The 19,217-nt window shown below is 44.4% G+C and overlaps 1 protein-coding gene and 1 pseudogene across 1 annotated transcript in view; both read left to right on the top strand.

The window, feature by feature from the left end:
* The window catches only part of LOC117974342 (leucine-rich repeat-containing protein 37B-like), a 32,347-nt gene extending 15,165 nt beyond the window's left edge, over positions 1-17,182 (top strand). The window contains 5 exon segments of the mRNA XM_034942132.4: positions 9,371-9,489; positions 11,429-11,569; positions 12,770-13,062; positions 13,669-13,773; positions 16,959-17,182. Of these exon segments, the coding sequence (XP_034798023.3) occupies positions 9,371-9,489; positions 11,429-11,569; positions 12,770-13,062; positions 13,669-13,773; positions 16,959-17,021 (721 nt within the window). The 3' untranslated portion in view covers positions 17,022-17,182.
* Positions 16-5,454, top strand: LOC103785133 (endophilin-A2-like; annotated as a pseudogene).
* Positions 17,183-19,217: the final 2,035 nt, after the last annotated feature.

The raw sequence follows: 19,217 nt of genomic DNA, 5'->3' as shown, positions 1-19,217 counted from the left end.
ATTATGCTACCATCCATGTTGTTGCCCCTATCAGTACAGCTGGCCCTCCATATCTACATGTTCCTCATCCATGGATTCAAGTAACCATGGATGGAGAATATTTGGAAAAAATAAAATATATAAAATAATACAACAATAAAACAGTAGAAAATTTAAAACACGGTACAATTATTTACATACCATTTACACTGTACTAGGTATTTAAAGTATACCCGAGGCTTATGTCATTTATTATATCAAGTATTATGTCATTCCATATAAAATATTTCAGCATCTGTGGACTTTGGTATCTGCAGGGGGTCCTGGAGCCAATCCCCTGCAGACACCGAGGGACAACTCTTCACTCCTTTTTATTGCTCAGTAGTATTCCAGTTGTGTGGATGTATCAATTTGTTTATCCATTCATCAATGTATAGACATTTGGGTAGCTTCCAATTTTTTGCAATTATGAATAAAACTCCTAAAAACACTCATATACAGGTCTTTGTGTGAACCAATGTTTTCATTTCTTTGGGTAAATACCTAGGAGTTGGATTGTTCACATGCTTAGTGTATATTTAACTTTTTAAGAAACTGCTGAACTGTTTCCTAAAGTGGCTGTGCCATTTTACATTTCCACCAGCGTTGTATGAGAGTCACAGTTGTTCCACATCTTCAGCTTTTTTTTTTTTTTTTTTTTTTGCAACACAGTCTTGCTCTATCCCCAGGCTAGAGTGCAGTGGTGCCATATCGGCTCACTGCAACCTCTACCTCCTGAGTTCAAACAGTTCTCCTGCCTCAGCCTCCCAAGTAGCTGTAGGCACCCGCCACCACACCCAGCTAATTTTTATATTTTTAGTAGAGATAGGGTTTCACCATGTTGGCCAGGCTGGTCTTGAACTCCTGACCTCAATGGATCCACACCCCCTGGCCTCCCAAAGTGCTGTGGTTACAGGCGTGAGCCACCATGTCCAGCCCAGCAGATATTTTTTTGAGACAGACTCATTGCTGGAGTGCAGCAGCAAGATCTCAGCTCACTGCAAACTCGGCCTCCCAGGTTCAAGTGATTCTCCTCCCTCAGCCTCCTGAGTAACTGGGATTATAGCCACGTACCACCATGCCCAGCTAATTTTTATATTTTTAGTAGAGATGGGGTTTCATCTTGTCGGCCAGGCTGGTCTCAAACTCCTGGCCTCATTTGATTCACCTGCCTTGGCCTCCCAAAGTGCTGGGATTACAGGCGTGAGCCACCATGCATGGCCCAGCCCAGCAGATTCTTATATTTGAGTTTTTAAAGAAATGTTCACCTTTCTACTGCTAGATGTGTAGTGGAATCTCATTGTGGTTTTAATTTGCATTTCTTTAATAGCTAGTGATGTTGAATGTTCATGTGCAAATATCTTCTTTACTATACTGTTCAAATCTGTTCCCATATTTTAATTGGATATTAATATTTTTATTGAGGCTTTTTTTCCCTGTTATCCCATTGGAGATTCATTATTATTGAGTTTTAAGAGTGCTTTAGGCCAGGCATGGTGGCTCACGCCGGTAATCCCAGTACTTTGGGAGGCCAAGGCGGGTGGATCACAAGGTCAGGAGATCAAGACCATCCTGGCTAACACAGTGAAACCCAGTCTCTACTAAATACACACACACACACACACAAACACACACACAATTAGCCGGGCATAGTGGCGGGCACCTTTAGTCCCAGCTACTCGGGAGGCTGAGGCAGGAGAATGGCGTTATCCCAGGGGGTGGAGCTTGCAGTGAGCAGAGATCATGCCACTGCACTCCAGCCTGGGCGACACAGTGAGACTCCATCTCAAACAAAAAAAAAAAGAGTGCTTTATAGATTCTAGATACAAGTCTTTTCAGGGACCAGGTACAGTGGCTCATGCCTATAATCCCAGCACATTGGGAGGCTGAGGCAGGAGGATTGCTTGAGGCCAGGAGTTTTAGACCACCTGGGCAATATGGTGAAACCTTGTCTCTACCAAAAACATAAAAATTAGGCAGGTGCAGTGGTGCTCACCTGTGGTCCCAGCTACACGGGCAGCTGAGGTGGGAGGATTGCTTGAGCCTGGGAGGTCGAGGCTGCAGTGAGCTGTGATCGCCACTGCACTCCAGCCTGGGTCACAGAGTGAGATACTATCTCAAAAATTAAATAAGTAAATAAATAAAAACAAAAAACAAGGCCTTATAGATATGTGTTTGGTAAATATCTTCTCTCAGGTTGTGGTTTGTCTTTTCATTCTGTTAAAAGTGTTCTCTGGCTGGGCATAGTGGCTCACACCTGTAATCATAGCACTTTGGGAGGCCGAGGCAGGTGGATCACTTGAAGTCAGGAGTTCGAGACCATCCTGGCCAACGTGGCAAAACCCCAATCTCCACTAAAAATACACAAATTAGCCAGTTGTGGTGGCCCATGCCTGTAATCCCGGCTACTCAGGAGGCTGAGGCACAAGAAGTGCTTGAACCTGGGAGGTGGAGGTTGCAATGAGCCAAGATTGCACCACTGCACTCCAGCCTGGGCAACAGAGTGAGACTCTGTCTCAAAAAAATAAATAAAGAAAGAAAATAAATAAGTAAAGTTTTGTGAAGAGCAGAAGTTTTTAATTTTGATCAGCTTTAAGTTAGCAATTTTTTCTTATATGGCTTGTGCTTTTTTGTTTCTTACCTAAGAAATCTTTAAGAACCTGTTGTTTAATCCAAAGTGGAAAAGATTTACTCTCTATGTCTTCTCCCAGAAATTGTGTAGTTACATTTAGATCTATGATCCATTTTGAGTTAATTTGCATATATGGTGTGAGGTTTATTGTTTTTTTGTTTTTTTGCAATTTTATTTTTATTTTTTGGAGAAATGAGGTCTCACTGTGTTGTCCAGGCTGGTTTCGAACTCCTGGCCTCAAGTGATCCTCTGGCCTCGTTCTCCCAGAGTGCTGCAATTATAGGCATGAGGCATCATGCCTGGCCTTCTTTGTAGATATAGGTATAGATATATATCTGTCTATATCTATATATATCTTCACCAGGTGTGATGGCACACTCCTGTAGTCCCCGCTACTAGGGAGGCTGAGGCGGGGGTATCGCTTGAACCCAGGAGGTAGAGGTTGCAGTGAGCCAAGATGACACCACTGCACTCCAGCCTGGGTGACAGAGCAAGACCCTGCCTAAAAATATATATATATATAGTATATATTTATATATGTATTTATATATTTCTATATATATTCTCTATATATTTCTATATATTTTTTATATATTTCTATATATTATATATATGTGTATATATATATATATATTTCTGCAGGGCCCTATTGTGAGTTTGTTACACAACTTACTGCAACTTAAATTGTGCCACCACCACCCCCCACAATATGGCAAGCTAAATAGAAACTCAGTTATGCTAAGGCTGGTTGAGGGCACTATGCAAGATTAGCATGGAAAGGGCCCTTCATTTGGCACTCTGCTCCGTTCATTTTTGTCAGGTCACTTTCTTATCTTCACCGGGCTGTCAGATGTGTTTTACTGCTCTAGCCTCACTTTCCTCAGCCTCCTGCAGCATCTTCCCTGTAAGCTACATCCCTTCCTCTCTGGATGAAGTCCTCTTCATCGACCAACTTTCTCACTTAGTTCTCTAAGATAGTGAGGATCTGTCTGCTTTCTTCTTAACCATTAGTGGATAGGAAAAAAATGCTCTGATTTTCTGTAACCATTTGTCACCAAGGCCATAAAGACATTGAACTAATTTCCTTATTGGAGTTCATTATTGGAAGTCTTGAGGAGTTTACACATTTATCTACAAAGTAAGTAGGCCAGCTCATTTGTCTTGGCTCATGTGTAATCCTTAAAGCGTATTGAAAAATTACTATTCTCAAGTAAGGATAATGTATATCTCAGGTCACTTACAGTCTCAAAGTTTTGTCAGTATACTTTAAAACAATCCTGCGAACAGATCTAGATTGAAGGAGACTAAAGAATCATGAACTCGAGGTGGCCCCGGGGCAGGCGCAGAGCTGGCAAGCACGTGGTGGGGCCCCTGAGGCGTGCAGAGGGTCACGCACCTGGGAGCCTGTTGCTGGCGCGGTCCGGGCGGGAGGTTCGGCGGCGGGAGGCAGTCTGTCGGTTGCAGGGCTGAAGAAGCAGTTCTACAAGGCGAGCCAGCTGGTCAGTGAGAAGGTCGGAGGGGCTGAGGGGACCAAGCTGGACGATGACTTCAAAGAGATGGAGATGTCATCAGCAAGGCGGTGACGGAAATGCTGGCAAGGACCATCAAGTACCTGCAGCCCAACCCAGCCTCGCAGGCTAAGCTGACCATGCTCAACACGGTGTGCAAGATCCAGGGCCAGGTGAAGAACCCCGGCTACCCGCAGTCGGAGGGGCTCCTGAGCGAGTGCCTGATCCGCCACCAGAAGGAGCTGGGCAACGAGTCCAACTTCAGCGACGCACTGCTGGATGCCGGCGAGTCCATGAAGCACCTGGCAGAGGTGAAGGACTCCCTGGACATGGAGGTCAAGCAGAAGTTCATTGACCTCCTCCAGAACCTGTGTGAGAAAGACCTGAAGGGGATCCAGCACCACCTGCAGAAGCTGGAGGGCCGCCGCCTGGACTTTGACTAAGAGAAGCGGCAGGGCAAGATCCCCGATGAGGAGCTGCACCAGGCACTGGAGAAGTTTGAGGACTCCAAGGAGGTAGCAGAAACCAGCATGCACAACCTCCTGGAGACCGACATTGAGCAGGTGAGTCAACTCCGGGCCCTGGCGGAGGCGCAGCTGAACTACCACTGGCAGGCCATGCAGATCCTGGACGAGCTGGCAGAGAAGCTCAAGCGCAGGATGCGGGAAGCTTCCTCACGCCCCAAGCGGGAGTATAAGCCCAAGTTCTGGGAGCCCTTTGACCTCGGAGAGCCTGAGCAGTCCAACGGGGGCTTCCCCTGCACCACAGTCCCCAAGATTGCAGCTTCATCCTCTTTCCGATCTTCCGACAAGTCCATCCGGACTCCTAGCAGGAGCATGCCGCCCCTAGACCAGCCAAGCTGCAAGGTGCTGTATGACTTCCAGCCTGAGAACCATGGGGAGCTGGGCTTCCATGAGGGCGACGTCTTCACGCTGATCAACCAGATCAACGAGAACTGGTACCAGGGCATGCTGGACAGCCAGTTGGGCTTCTTCCTGCTCAGCTACATGGACGTGCTCATGCCTCTGCCCAGTGACTCACTGGTGCCCCCGCCCCGCCCCTCCATCCACACTGGGTGGCACCCCCTGCCAGGTCTCCTGCCTTCCATGGGCTCCTGCTGCCAAGGCGGTGTCCAAGCCTGCCGGCGCCACCCAGGCCCGGGTCCTTGAGGTACTCCCTCAGCAGGGAGCCACACTTGGGTGGGAGGCTTATCTGGGTGGGTGGGGACGCTTGTTTACACTAGCGCTGACCCCCAACGGTGACGGCTCCCTTCCTCACTCCATGGCGCCGGCCTCCTCCCTGCTCCCCAACTCCTCACCCAGCTGGCCCAGACGGGGCAACACTAAGGTGCTCTCAGAAACACTAATGTTCCTCCAGGGCAGCCCCCACCTCCGTCCTGACCCCACGGGGGCCCAGCCCACAGCCTACCCTCGAGTTCCACGGCCTTAACAGGCTTGGATCGAGTGTCCCTGTGGGGTGGCTCAGAGACAGGACCCTGGTTTTAAATCCCCCCACAAGCCTGCTCCTGGCGATGAACCCTAGCCCCACTCCAGGGCCACAGTACCCCAGCCTCACACATGCACTCCTCCCCAAGGCCAGGGCAGAGGGCCTCACTGTTTCCCTGGCCTGCTGTCAGCTTGCAGCCAGGAGACAGAGGCCAGCTGGGATCTGCCCCACCTTCCCCCCGTACCGCTCCCCTCAACCAGGACAGAGAACATGGCCTCCTCTAGGGCCCTGCCTCCCAAGCCTTACCCTCACACACCAAGTACCTTTTCAGCTTTTTAACTGCCCCCAGCCAGGCCCACGGAAGCCTGTGTCACTCTGGCACAAGCTGCCACCCCCAGCCACCTACACACCCCCCCAGCACACCTCGCACGGGACCACAGCCCCAGCCGTGCTGCTAAGGGCCAAGCACAAAGGCTCCAGTGAGCCAATGTTCAAGCTCCTGGTAGCCAGGCCTCCCCTTGCCGAGCCGCTGCCACCCCACCCTGTGGGAAGTGGCCCCAGCCATCTCCTCTAGACCACGGCAGGCAGCCCCGGGGTCCCCAGACCCCTGTCCAGGCCAGCATGTCTGCAGCCCCGACATCTGCTTCCTCTGTCGCCCAATCCAAAATCGACGAAATGGAGGGTCCTCTGGGCTGGGCCACATTCACATTCCCTTCCCCCTGAGGCCCAGCGAAGCCTCTGGACCCCAGGCTCTGCTCTGCACCCTTGTGGTCAGCAGTACATGAAGGGCACAGACACCCTGGCAGAGATGAGCACACAGCATTGGGAGGCACGGTTCAGGGCAAACTGAAATGTATGCCCGAATTTTGTAAACAGAAGTATTAAAGGTCTTTCTACAAAAAAAAAAAAAAATCATGAACACAAAATGCAATGTCTGATGTTTGATTGGATTCTGAATTTTTTAAGCCATGTTATGATTGGGACAATTGTGAAAATGTGTATATGGAATGCATAGTAGGCAATGATAATATTAAGTTCCATTGGGTGATGAGAGTCTTCTGGTTATGGAGGAGAATGCCTTGGTTCTTAGGGGCTGCACACTGAAGTCTTTACTGGTGAAGGGTCATTATGTCTGCAACTGACTCTCAAATGGTTTGTCCAGAAAATGTATAGACATACACACATGGAAAGGAAATGTGGCAAAGTATTAGCTACTGTTGATTCCAGATGAAAGTTATACAGGTGTTCGTTATACCATTTGAAAATGCTTCCTAGCCATCCTAAGCCTTAAAGGAAAAAAAGAAAATGTTTAAAATCAAAAGCTGGGGGCAGGAAAAGAATAACAAAACCTTTGGGCTCATGCCTGTAATCCCAGCACTTTGGGAGGCCAAGGAGAGGGGGTTGCTTGAGCTCAGGAGTTTGAGACCAGCCTGGGCAACATGGTGAAACCCCATCTCTACAAAAAATACAAAAATGAGCCAGGTGTGGTGGCACGCACCTGTAGTTCTAGCTACTCAGGAGGCTGAGGCGGGAGGATCACTTGAGCCCAGGACACAAACGCTGCAGTGAGCCGAGATTGCACCACTGCACTCAACCTGTGTAACAGAGCGAGACTCAGCCTCAAAACAAAAGAAACATCTTTGTGTCAGAGTTAAGGTTGCTATATAAGTAAAATGCTAGGTTATGGTTCTGGGTACATTCAATCTATATGAAGATCAGAGGCTTCTATTGGACCCAAAGGAATACGAGTCACTTGTGATTATTCCTCTATAGGTTTGAAAGATGTATCAGGCCAACTTACTGGATGCAGTTTTAATTTAAAACTCCATACATCATACCCCCAACTCACAGACTTCATGTATCCATTGAATACTCTTCTGTTTCCACAGTCTTAATGTGGCCCTAACAAAGTCATCCTTTTAGAGGACTCAAAAGAGGCCCCCCTACAACTTCTGTAATGTAATATTTACAGTAGTTAACATTTATTGATCACTCACTGTGTGCCAGACATTTTTCAGGTAGGGATTCATTTAATCCTCAAAACTCATTTGAGGTAGGTACTATTATAATGACAAGGCCAAGGAACAGAGATTAAGCAATTTGCCCAAATTTACATTATTCACAGAGCTGGGATTTAAGCCTAGTCTGGCTGTGGAATCTGTATTCTTAATGACCATGCTATACTGCTTAAGATTAACCTTGAGAATTTATTCCAGTTACAGAGATTGTTTTTATTTCTCTGAAACTGCCCCCAAGAAGCCATAACAATAAATTAATCAATTATCTTGGTTATCTCTTTTGCCCAAATTTATATTTTGAAAAAAATTCAAACATGCCAGAAAGATGAAAGAATACTACAGAATCCAGTCAAAGATCAGGCACTGCATGTCATGTCTTCATTTCCTTTAATCTAAAACATGCCTCTACTTTTTTTGATCTTTCATGACATTGGCATTTTTTAAGAGTCAAAGATAGTTGTCTTGTAAGTTGTCCCACAATCTGGATTTCTCTGTTTCCACATGAGATTCAAGTTAAGCATCTTTGGGAAGAATACTGCATAGGTGACGTATCTTTCCTGCCTCGTGACCCCAGGTGGCTCATAATGCTAAGTTTGATCACTTGTTTAAGGTGATCTTCCAGATCTCTCCACTGTAGTTATTTTGCTGGGTGTGGTGGCTCACACTTGTAATCCCAGCACTTTGGAAGGCCGAGATGGGCAAATCACTTGAGTCCAGTTTTAGACCAGCCTGAACAACAAGGTGAAATCCTGTCTCTACTAAAAATAACAAAAACAAAAAACTAAAATTAGCTGGGGTGGTGGTGCAAGCCTATAGTCCCATCTACCTGGGGGGCTGAATTTGGAGGGTCACTTGAGCCCAGGGGGTCGAGGCTGCACTTAGCTATGATTTTGCCACTGTACTTCAGCCTAGGTGACAGACTGAGACCTTGTCTCATAAAAAAATAAAAAATAACTTTTCCCTTTGGTAATTAATAAAAAATCTGTGGGGTGGTACTTTGAGATCAGTGAAGATCCTGTTCTCAAATGTCTTTTTTCACCCAACTCCATCAGTGATAATCTTTGTCTGAATCTATTTTTATTACATTGGTGGTTGCAAAGTGACACTTTTTAAAATTCTGTCATTCCTTCTACATTTATTAGCTAGCATTATTTCATTAAAGAACAACTCCCCCTCTTTTAAAATATCATTCTTCATGGATTTTTTATATATTATGTTGTAGCTTATTGTTGTTATTCTTTTGAATGCTCAAATTGTCCAGATTTGGCCAATGCAATCTCCGTTATTTTTTTTAACCCCACAATCCAGGTTAAGCTGAGCTATTTTTAATGCCTAGAGTAATTTCTAATACTTCCCACTCCCAACAGGAATTGAGAAAGGGCCTTAAGAAGTTGGGGGCTTATTCAGACTCTTCTTAGAAGTCTACCTTCTTCCTGTATACTTTCAGCCCAAAGTGAGACTTTTGAGTCGGGAAGAGATACCTCTGAATTTAAACTACTGATCAGTGTCACCCAATTCTAATCCCAACCACCTTTATTCTAGGCATACCATACTCACTGCCATGCTTACCCTTCAGTTGGGCACCTGTGTCCTCCTTCCCATTGGCCTTCTGGTTCCTACCCAAGTGTCCAGTCCACGGGTCTCAGTAACACCTCTTTGCCCAGCCCTGTGGTAGCGTTGGCTGCCTCCTTTACCTACTCAAGTAACCGCTTTACCACTAATTTATTGTTTTGTGTTTTCATCTATAGGATCTTACCTAGCCATATGGTCTGCTGCCTCTGCCAATTTAAAAATAGCATTGAGGCTGTCTCCAAGACAGTCAAGCTGCATTGCAACACTGCATGTCTGACTAACAGCATACATTGTCGTGAGTCCAAATTGCCTGGTGATAAATTGTTACATTATTTTAAGTATTTGTTTTTAAATTTTTATTTTTAATTGATGAAATGTTAAGCTGATGATATAATTGTTTTATTTACTCAGTCAGATTTCAAATCCCTCAACTTCTGAATGACTCCCTTGCTGGGAGTCAGGTTCTCAGTTATTATTACAAAATTTAATAATGGAACAGTTCCATATGCATAAAGGACCAAGAGAAAGAAATGGGAAGGCTAGGGAATAACATTAACATCCACACACTGTGTACTGTGCTCTCTGCTTGGTGCTTTGCCCCCAGTGATAATTTCTTCATATAGTGCAATGTAGTTTGTAAGCTGGTTTTATATCCGTGAGGTCTCAAGTACTCTCTGCCTTTTAGGACAGATGTAGATCCGGTTTTGTTTTTGTTTTTGTTTTTACAGTTTTATAAGAGTAGAAGTGATGCTGTTTTATTTGAAGCCTGAGAGCTTCTGGTTCCATAACCAGAAATTGCTACCTGGCTCTTCTATTGGAATGGAGGGCTTTTCCATTCTTAGTCCATCCAACTCTGAACTTTCTCTGAATCTCAAACCTTTCTATTCGCAGAACAAATGCTCAAGTTTTTTCAAGAGTTTTTCTGTAGATTAGGTTTATTAGCACCAACTTCATGACTTCTAAAATGTGACTGCTTGAATACAGGTATCTACCAGTGATATGGGGTGGATAATTAATAATGCTTGGCTACTTCTATAAAGACAGTGTTGCTTATTTTTCAAAACTTTTTCTTTTTTTTTTTTTTTTTACCAATTATATTCTTCCCTTCTCCCCAAGAGGTGGGCAGAAAAGCATTGTTAATCTCCTTTTACAGTTGAGGAAAAACAAGATCAGAGGTGCTAAGTGCTGTAGCCTAGTGCCAGGTCTTCTGTCCCCAATTCTGGGTTCTCCCCAAGCCCATGTTTCTCCTTTCTCACAATCTTTACTTCTTCCACTGACCTTCAGCACCACCCAAAATACTTTTAATTCTGGAAAAGAAGCCCAGCTGCACACTGGCACACTTGACCTTCATGCAGTCAGAAGCTTTGGATGGTTCCCCATCCAAAATATTAGAGATGAATGAAAGTGAAGTAGGCATCTGACAAAAGTCACTTTTTCCCTTCTGCATTTAGGACCTCAAGTAATGTTTATCCAGAAACTGCTACCATACCATAGATTCATTGTATATTTAACAACATAGGCATACAATCTGGCAAATTAAAAATCTCTTAACCTACACCCTGAATCCCTGCCCAAATTTAAGAAAAGAACTAAGGTGGACACAGTGTTTTTTTCCATGTCACATCCTCTGTGATGGGGCTATGATATGTGGGAGCAGAGAATGGGGTGGGTGGGTGGAGCACATGCCAGATGAGGATCTATCAGCAATGGGAGGGGGCATCCACTTTAGCATCTCCACCCTGCTCCTCTCAGAGGACCGCCTTTCATTGCATTCAGCTGCGATGGTAGCAAGAACACAGGCACACTGAGGATGAGGAGAGTGGGAGCCTTGTGCTGTCTCTGCATATGAGGCAGGACAGCACAGGGTATGGAGCAGTCTGCAGAGAGGCCAGTTCATCAGCTCATCAGGGAAGCACTTGTCTTCCACCTTGGGCTTTGACTGAGCACTGGGCAATTGGCCCCTGGGGATCAACGGAATAATCCTAAGCAGAGTTACTGTATGTCACACTATGGAATGTTCCAAGTAGGTGGCCATGTTTTCAAAAGATGTCTTTTCCTCCTTTCGTTGTTGCCATTTCATAGGTTTAGGTTTGGGTGTATGTTTCTCCTCTCTGAATGGCACTCGAATGTTTGCTGACTCTTACTCTGTGTGACTGGGGCATACAGCTATGGACTGAGTATGAAAGATGATCAAAGATATTTCATGATCAAAGCAGTCTCTTCTTTTCTGACAGCTGAAGAAGCATCTGTAGGCAATCCAGAAGGAGCGTTCATGAAGATGTTACAAGCCCGGAAGCAGCACATGAGCACTGAGCTGACTATTGAGTTGGAGGCGCCCTCAGACAGCAGTGGCATCAACTTGTCAGGCTTTGGGAGTGAGTAGCTAGACACCAATGACGAGAGTGATGTTAGCAGTGCACTAAGTTACATCTTGCCTTATCTCTCACTGGGAAATCTAGGTGCAGAATCAATGTTGTTACCGTTCACTGAACAGCTATTTTCAAATGTACAAGATGGAGATAGGCTCCTGAGTATTTTGAAAAACAATAGAAAGAGCCCCTCACAGTCTAGCCTTCTAGGTAACAAATTTAAAAACCAAATATTTGAAAAAAAAATTAGAAACTGTGCAACCACAGGAAAACAGCCTGGCAAAGATTCAAAGTGTAGGCAAAAACCTGCAGAGAGTGAACAGAGTCCTCACAGGCCCAAGGAGCATCCAGGAAAGGCACTTCAAAGAGATGGGAAAGCACAGCACTAGGAAAGAACAGGATGCCCAGGCATTTGTGGACAATGCTGCCAAAGGAAAAAGGCTTGAGGGTCCAGCCCCGAGGGAGCTGGAACAGCCTCACATAGTGCAGGGGCCTGAGAAGGTAGTGGGAAACACCATCTACACCAAGCCTTCATTCACCCAAGAGCATAAGGCAGCAGTCTCCTCTGTGCTGAAACCCTTCTCCATGGGCGTGCCTTCTGCCTCTAGCCCTGCAAAAGCCCTACCTCAGGTCAGAGACAGATCGAAAGACAGCCTACACCATTTTAATTTTAGAAATGGCAATGGCTAGAGTGAAAAACATGAAGGCTGCTAAACCAATCGCACATTCCAGAAAAAAATACCGCTTTTATAAAACTCACTCCCGTGTGGCCCACAGAACACCCAAGGCCAAAAAGATTAGAAAGTTTAGAAAGGGCAGTTATCTCAACAGACCGATGCTCGCAAAGAGGCCGCTGTTCTCTGCAGCGAAGAGCCTCATAAATTCGCAAGGGGTTTTTTCATCCTTAGGAGACCTGAGTCCTCAAGAAAACCCTCTTCTGGAAGTAGTTGCTCCTTCAGAACGTTTTATAGAAAACACTAGTGTAAAAGACACAACTAATGTAAAAGACACAAAAGAGATGTGTTCAAAGACACATCTCTGAAAACACAAACTACAATCATCCTCCTGAGGCAGTTTCCGCTGGGACTGCATTCAACTTAGAACCAAATGTTAAACAAACTGAGACAAAATGGGAATACAACAATGTGGGCATTGACTTGTCCCCTGAGCCCAAAAGCTTCAATTACCCATTGCTCTCATCCCCAGGTGATCAGCTTGAAATTCAGCTAACCGAGCAGCTACGGTCCCTCATCCCCAACGAGGATGTGAGAAAGTTCATGTCTCATGTTATCCGGACCTTGAAAATGGAATGTTCAGAAACACATGTGCAAGGGAGCTGTGCCAAGCTCATGTTGCAAACAGGCCTCCTGATGAAGCTTCTCAGCGAGCAGCAGGAAGCAAAGGCATTGAATGTAGAATGGGATACGGACCAACAAAAAACAAATTATATTAATGAGAACATGGAACAGAATGAACAGAAAGAGCAGAAGTCAAGTGAGGTGAGGACCACACAGAAACATGAGACCCAGATTTCCCATCATTTAGCATATGCCAGGAAAGTGCCCACATAGGAGAACCTGGGACTCCCAGGCCATAGCTTGTCTTGGCCATGTAACTTTGGCCATGACAGTGATCTCCCACTTCGCTCATGTAGACAGTGAAATAGATTAGGGCACAAGATGAACTGTAGGCCGGGGGTGGTAGCTCATGCCTGTAATCCCAGCACTTTGGGAGGCCGAGGTGGGTGGATCACTTGAGGTCAGGAGTTTAAGACCAGCTCGGCCAACATAGTGAAACCCTGTCTTCACAAAAAATACAAAAATTAGCTGCGTGTGGTGACACGTGCCTGTAGTCCCAGCTACTCAGGAGGCTGAGGTGGGAGGATCACCTGAGCCCAGGGAGGTCGAGTCAGTAGTGAACTGTGATCGCACCACTGTACTCCCACCTGGGTGACAGAGTGAGATCCGTCTCAAAAAAAATAAAAAGATCAAAAGAACCTGTAAGCTACTCAACTGGAATACTGGGGTTTTGAAAATTTAGCTTCCATTCTCTCTCTCTTTTTTTTTAATTGTTCTTTCTTTTTTCTTTTTTTTTTTTTTTTTTAGCTCATGAAAGAAGTTCCAGGATATGACTATAAGAACAAACTCATCTTCGCAATATCTGTGACTGTAATACTAATAATTTTGATTATAATTTTTTGTCTTATAGAGGTAAGGACAATAATTAATTCAGGTTTTCAGAATACAATCCTGTGTTTGTGTGGATTCAGAATCCACAAACTGAAAACCAACGTCACTTTCCCACTTGACATTCTTCTTCTGTCATTTAAGGCTGAGGTGTGCTTTGTTCTTTTACTGCAATGTATATTCCAGGATTTTTAAAGGATCCTCGCTTCCGGGAGGTCTCTGTGAAATAAAACCAAGTTAATCCCACTAGACTATTTTAAGAAGTTAAGTTGATATAATAGCAAAATTTCTCCCACGCAAAACTATCTCAACAATTGGATGTACTCACTGAGTCACCCCTTACTCTGCCACTAATTTATTTCCTTGTTGCTTAAATGATGAGAGACATATAATCTCCACCCTCATGGAGTTGTCATCACCCTGGAGAGGAAGAAGACAGCCAAAAGAGAGAAGTATTGTCTTGTAGACTTACTAGATTCACATAGAATCATCCTTCTCCAGTGTGTAAGGTGTTGTCTAAATAGGTCCAGTTAAAGAACTACAGGGTAGCCATTTTTTAAAAAAAATTTTGGCCACGTTTTCAAATTCACAGGGGAGGGGGAATGTCTCATACTCCAGCCCTCCTGAGCCTAGGCCCTCTGTGAGATGTGTCACCATTTCTTGGACACCATATGAGACATTCCCCCTCGGATTAGAGATGCTCAACCTGCATCAACAAATCTAAAGCCTGCATCTGGCTACCCTAGGGCGAGTCCTGTTTACAGTGCCCATTCCTGGAGCTCGCCTCTTTTTGCCTTTTGTTTGATTATGTGATGTATTACTTTTCCCAGCAGGCCAGTGCTAGCATACTGGAAGAGGGATTTAATAAGCTGGCACCCTTGATGTAACTTATTTGCCTTATTGCCTTATTTGCCTTATTTGCCAACCTTATTTGCCTCATTGGCCATTTCCATTATGGTGGCAACCCTCCATTCCAGCCACAGCAGCCCCTCAGCGTCCCCCAGTCACACCGTCCCCATTGCTGCTTATCTGTGCCTTTGTCCATCTACAATGCCCTTATTTCACTCTGCCTGTGGGAGTCCTGTGAATCTCTCCAAAGCCAACTCAGTTCATCTTTCTGCTTGAAACCTTCCCTGAATAGGCCAGGTGCGGTGGCTCACGCCTGTAATCCCAGCACTTTGGGAGGCCAAGGCAGGCGGATCACAAGGTCAGGAGATCGAGACCATCCTGGCTAACACAGTGGAACCCCGTCTCTACTAAAAATGCAAAAAATTAGCTGGGTGTGGTGGCGGGCGTGTGTCATCCCAGCTACTTGTGAGGCTGAAGCAGGAGAATGGCGTGAACCTGGGAGGTGGAGCATGCAGCCAGCCAAGATCAGGCTGCTGCACTCCAGCCTGGGGGACAGAGCGAGACTCTGCCTCAAAAAAAAAAAAAAAAAGAAAGAAAGAAAGAAACTTCCCTGAATATTCCAGCCCTCCTGAGCCTAGTCCCTTTGTGAGATTTGTCCCCATTTCTTGGACACCATATGAGAGACTTCAGAGGCTAAAGTGGGAGGATTGCTTGAGCCTGGGAGGTCGAGGATGCAGTGAGCTGTGGTCATACCACTGCACTCTAGCCTGGGCAACAGAGCGAGACCTTGTCTCAAAAACAGCCACCACCAAAAACTATCTTGGGATTTGAATAGGATTACCTTAAATTTGTAGATAAATTTGAGAATTGACATCTATACGACATTCTAGAACATGGTATTTCATGTCATGAATTCATTTCTTGTTAATGTCTTTCAGAAGAGTTTTAGGGTTTCCATCATATAGATCTTACACATCTTTTGTTAGATAACAGATCTTTGTATTTTTGTTCCTAAATACTTCAGACATTTGTATTGCCATTGTAAATGGGATCTTTCTTCCATTTTCTAGTTAGTTATTGGTGGTATATCTGAAAAGCAGTTGAGGTTTGTGTGCTGCTCTCTTGATTTTGTTTCTAGCCACCGTACTGAATTCTCATATTACTTCCAGTAAAATCTTAGTTGATTCTCTTAGGCTTCTTTGGCTAACATTTATTATTTTATATGCAAATAATGACAGTTTTGTCTCTTCCTTTTCAATACTTACACTCTTTCCTTCCTTTCCTTTCTTTTTTTTTTCTTTCTCAGGGCCTTGTTGTCACCCAGACTGGAGAGCAATGGTGTGATCTACCTCACTGTAACCTCAAACTCCTGGGCTTAAGGGATCCTCCTGCCTCAGCTTCCAGAGTGGCTGGGACTACAGGCAGGCAGTGAATTTTAAAACTTTTGTTGTAGAGACAAGATCTTGCTATGTTGCCCAGGCTGGTTTTCCTGCCACTTTAGAGCAGGTTTCCTTTTTTTTCATACTTTTAAGAGTTTTTTATTAGGAATTGTCTGTTGAATGTTAGCTAAAACAGTCAATAAAATGCGTTAAGTACCAGCTGCATGCAAGACCCTAAGTTAGATACAGTCAGCCCTCTTCATCAGCAGGTCCACATCTTCAGATTCAACTAGATAAGGCTGAATATTTGAAGAAAGAAACAATAAAAATACAATTAGAAAGTACAGTATAACAACTGTTGCCATTATACAATATCTATACATTTTATTAGTGATGACCTAAAGTACATGGAACCAGGCACGGTGACTCACACTTGTAATCCCAACACTTTGGGAGGCCAACCTGGGCAGCATAGTGAGACCTTGTCTTTAATAAAAATAAAAATAAAAAAATTAGCCAGTGTGGTGGTATGCACCTGTAGTCCCAGCTACTCAAGAGGCTGAGGTGGGCAGATCACTGGAGCCCAGGAGGTTGCGGCTGCAGTGAGCTGTGATTGTGACACTGCTCTCCAGCCTGAGTGACAGAGGGTGATCCTGTCTCTAAGTAAGTAAATAAATAAAGTATATGGGGGGGTGTGTGTTGGTTATATGCAAACACTGCACCATTATATTTAAGGGATTGAGCATCCACAGATTCTGGTATGGTGTGGGGGCGATATCCTAGAACCAGTCCTCTGCAAGGTAGCAAGGATGACTGAACTGTGGAAGAATCAAAGCACTCTTAAACAGCATACAATTCCTGTCTTCAAAAAAGTTATCTCATCGGGTAGATGAGACTTAAAATGAATAAAAGGAATGAATACACATTGGAGATAGTGGTTGTTGTGATAGATAACCTTAATTGTGTTTTCTTCCAAAACAGGTGAATGCACATAAAAGGGCATCAGAAAAATACAAAGACAACCCATCAATATCAGGAGGCTGAGCACGAGTTAAAGCATGTGGATGGCCTGGAGCCATGTTTTAAAAATTGTTATTAAATATTGGTTTTTTACGTAAATCAATGAAAACTTTCTTTACTTTGTGGTTGTGTTCCTCAAAATGAGAATTTTTAACAATAATAAAAATAAAGCTTGTTAGATCATTTTTAATGGTAATAAATTGGTTACTGAAGATTTGACTAAAGAGAAAACTAGGCCAATCTAAGTAGAGTCCAAATGAAGTAGAAAGTCCATAGAGAACAGGCAAAAAGGAAGTTGTGGAACCACAGACAGTAAAAGGAAAAAATTGGCCAGGCGCAATGGCTCATACCTGTAATCCCAGCACTTTGGGAGGCTGAAGTGGGTGGATCGCTTGAGCCCAGTTCAGGCAACATGACAAAACCCCCATCTCTACAAAAAAAATGGTCAACATGACAAAACCCCCAATGTCTACAAAAAAATACACAAAACACATGAGCCAGGGGTGGTGGTGTGCACTTGTAGTCCTAGCTACTTGGTAGGCTGAGGTGGGAGTATCGCTTGAACCTGGGAGGTGGAGGTTGCAGTAAGCTGAGGTTGAGCTGTTATACCCCAACCTGGGTGACAGTTGAAAGAGTGAGACCCTGTCTTTAAAAAAAAAAAAAAAAAAAAAGGAAGAAAGCAAAGAAAAACAAAATTTATTTTTGTGACAAGGTCTCTTTCTGTCTCCCAAGCTGGAGTGCAATGGCATAATCATAGCCCACTGCAGCCTCAAACTCCTGGGCTCAAGGCATCCTCCTGCCATAAAGGCCTCCCAAAGTGTTGGGATTACAGGCATAAGCCACTGTGAGGCTAGATTTTTTTTTTTTTTTTTTTTTTTTAAGCAAGGTTTGGCTCTGTCACCCAGGCTGGAGTGCAGTGGTGCAATCTTGGCTCACTGCAACCTCTGCCTCCCAGGCTCAAGTGATCCTCCTGCCTCAGCTTCTCAAGTAGGTGGAACTACAGGTACGTGCCACCAAGCCTGGCTAATTTTTGTATTTTTTGTAAAGAAGGGGTCTTGATACGTTGCCCAGGCTGGTCTTAAATTCCTGGGTTACAGTGATCCACCCACCTCGGCCTCCCAAAGTGCTGGGATTACAGGTGTGAGTCACCACGACTGGCCAAAAAAAGTTAAGTGTTAAAATCAAAAAGAAAATTCACCAAGCCATTTTGCATATTTTTCTGGAAACATACAGATATATATATATATAGAGAGAGAGAGAGAGAGATCTGGACTGGACACCTTATACTATCAGTTGGGTATAACTTTGTTTCAGAAAGGACAAAGGGAACTGATTAGAGTTAAGGCACATATATGTGTGTGTATATGTGTGTGTGTGTGTGTGTGTGTGTGTGTGTGTGTGTATTTTCCCAATTCCTCATACCACTCCTTTTTATTAATTTTTATTGAGATATAAGTTATACACCATAAATTCACGCTTTTAAATAAGTGCAGAATTTAGTGGGTTTTAGTATAGTATTTACAAGACTGTACAGCCATCACCACTATTTAATTCCAGAATATTTTCATCACCCCAGAAAGCAGCCCCAGAATCACTGGCCCTGCTCCCCATTTTCTCTCCTATTTCCTGGCAAGTATTTACTTACTTCCTATGAATTTGCCCATTTGGGACATTTCATATAAATGAAATCATACAATACATGATTTCACTAAATAAGACTTTTGTGTGTGGCTTCAAACAATTTTTAAAAATTGAGGTAAAGTAGGCATAATATTTACAGTCTAACCACTGCCCCCTCTCCCCACCTATTTTTTGAGACAGGGTCTCACTCTGTCTTCCTGGCTGGAGTGCAGTGGTGTGATCATGACTCACTGCAACCTCAACCTCCCCGGGGCTCAGGTGATCCTCCCACCTCAGTCTCGCAAGTAACTGGCACCACAGGCACACACCACCAAACCTGGCCAATTTTTGCATTGTTTGTAGAGACAGGATTTCGCTATGTTGCCCAGGCTGGTCTTGAACTCCTGGACTCAAGTGATCCTCCCACCTCAGCCTCCCAAAGTGCTGGTATTACCGGCATGAGCTACCACACCTGGCTGTCTCTAACCAGTTTTAAGTGTACAATTCAGTAGTGTTAAGTACATTCACACTGTTGTAAAAAAAATCTCCAGAACTTTTTCATCTTCCCAAATTGAAACTCTGTACCTATTAAACACTAAT

Source organism: Pan paniscus, chromosome 19 (assembly GCF_029289425.2).
Source record: "Pan paniscus chromosome 19, NHGRI_mPanPan1-v2.0_pri, whole genome shotgun sequence".
Taxonomy (NCBI): Eukaryota; Metazoa; Chordata; class Mammalia; order Primates; family Hominidae; genus Pan; species Pan paniscus.
Note: the sequence above shows the minus strand (reverse complement) of the source record. Positions and strands in the feature narration are given on the sequence as shown.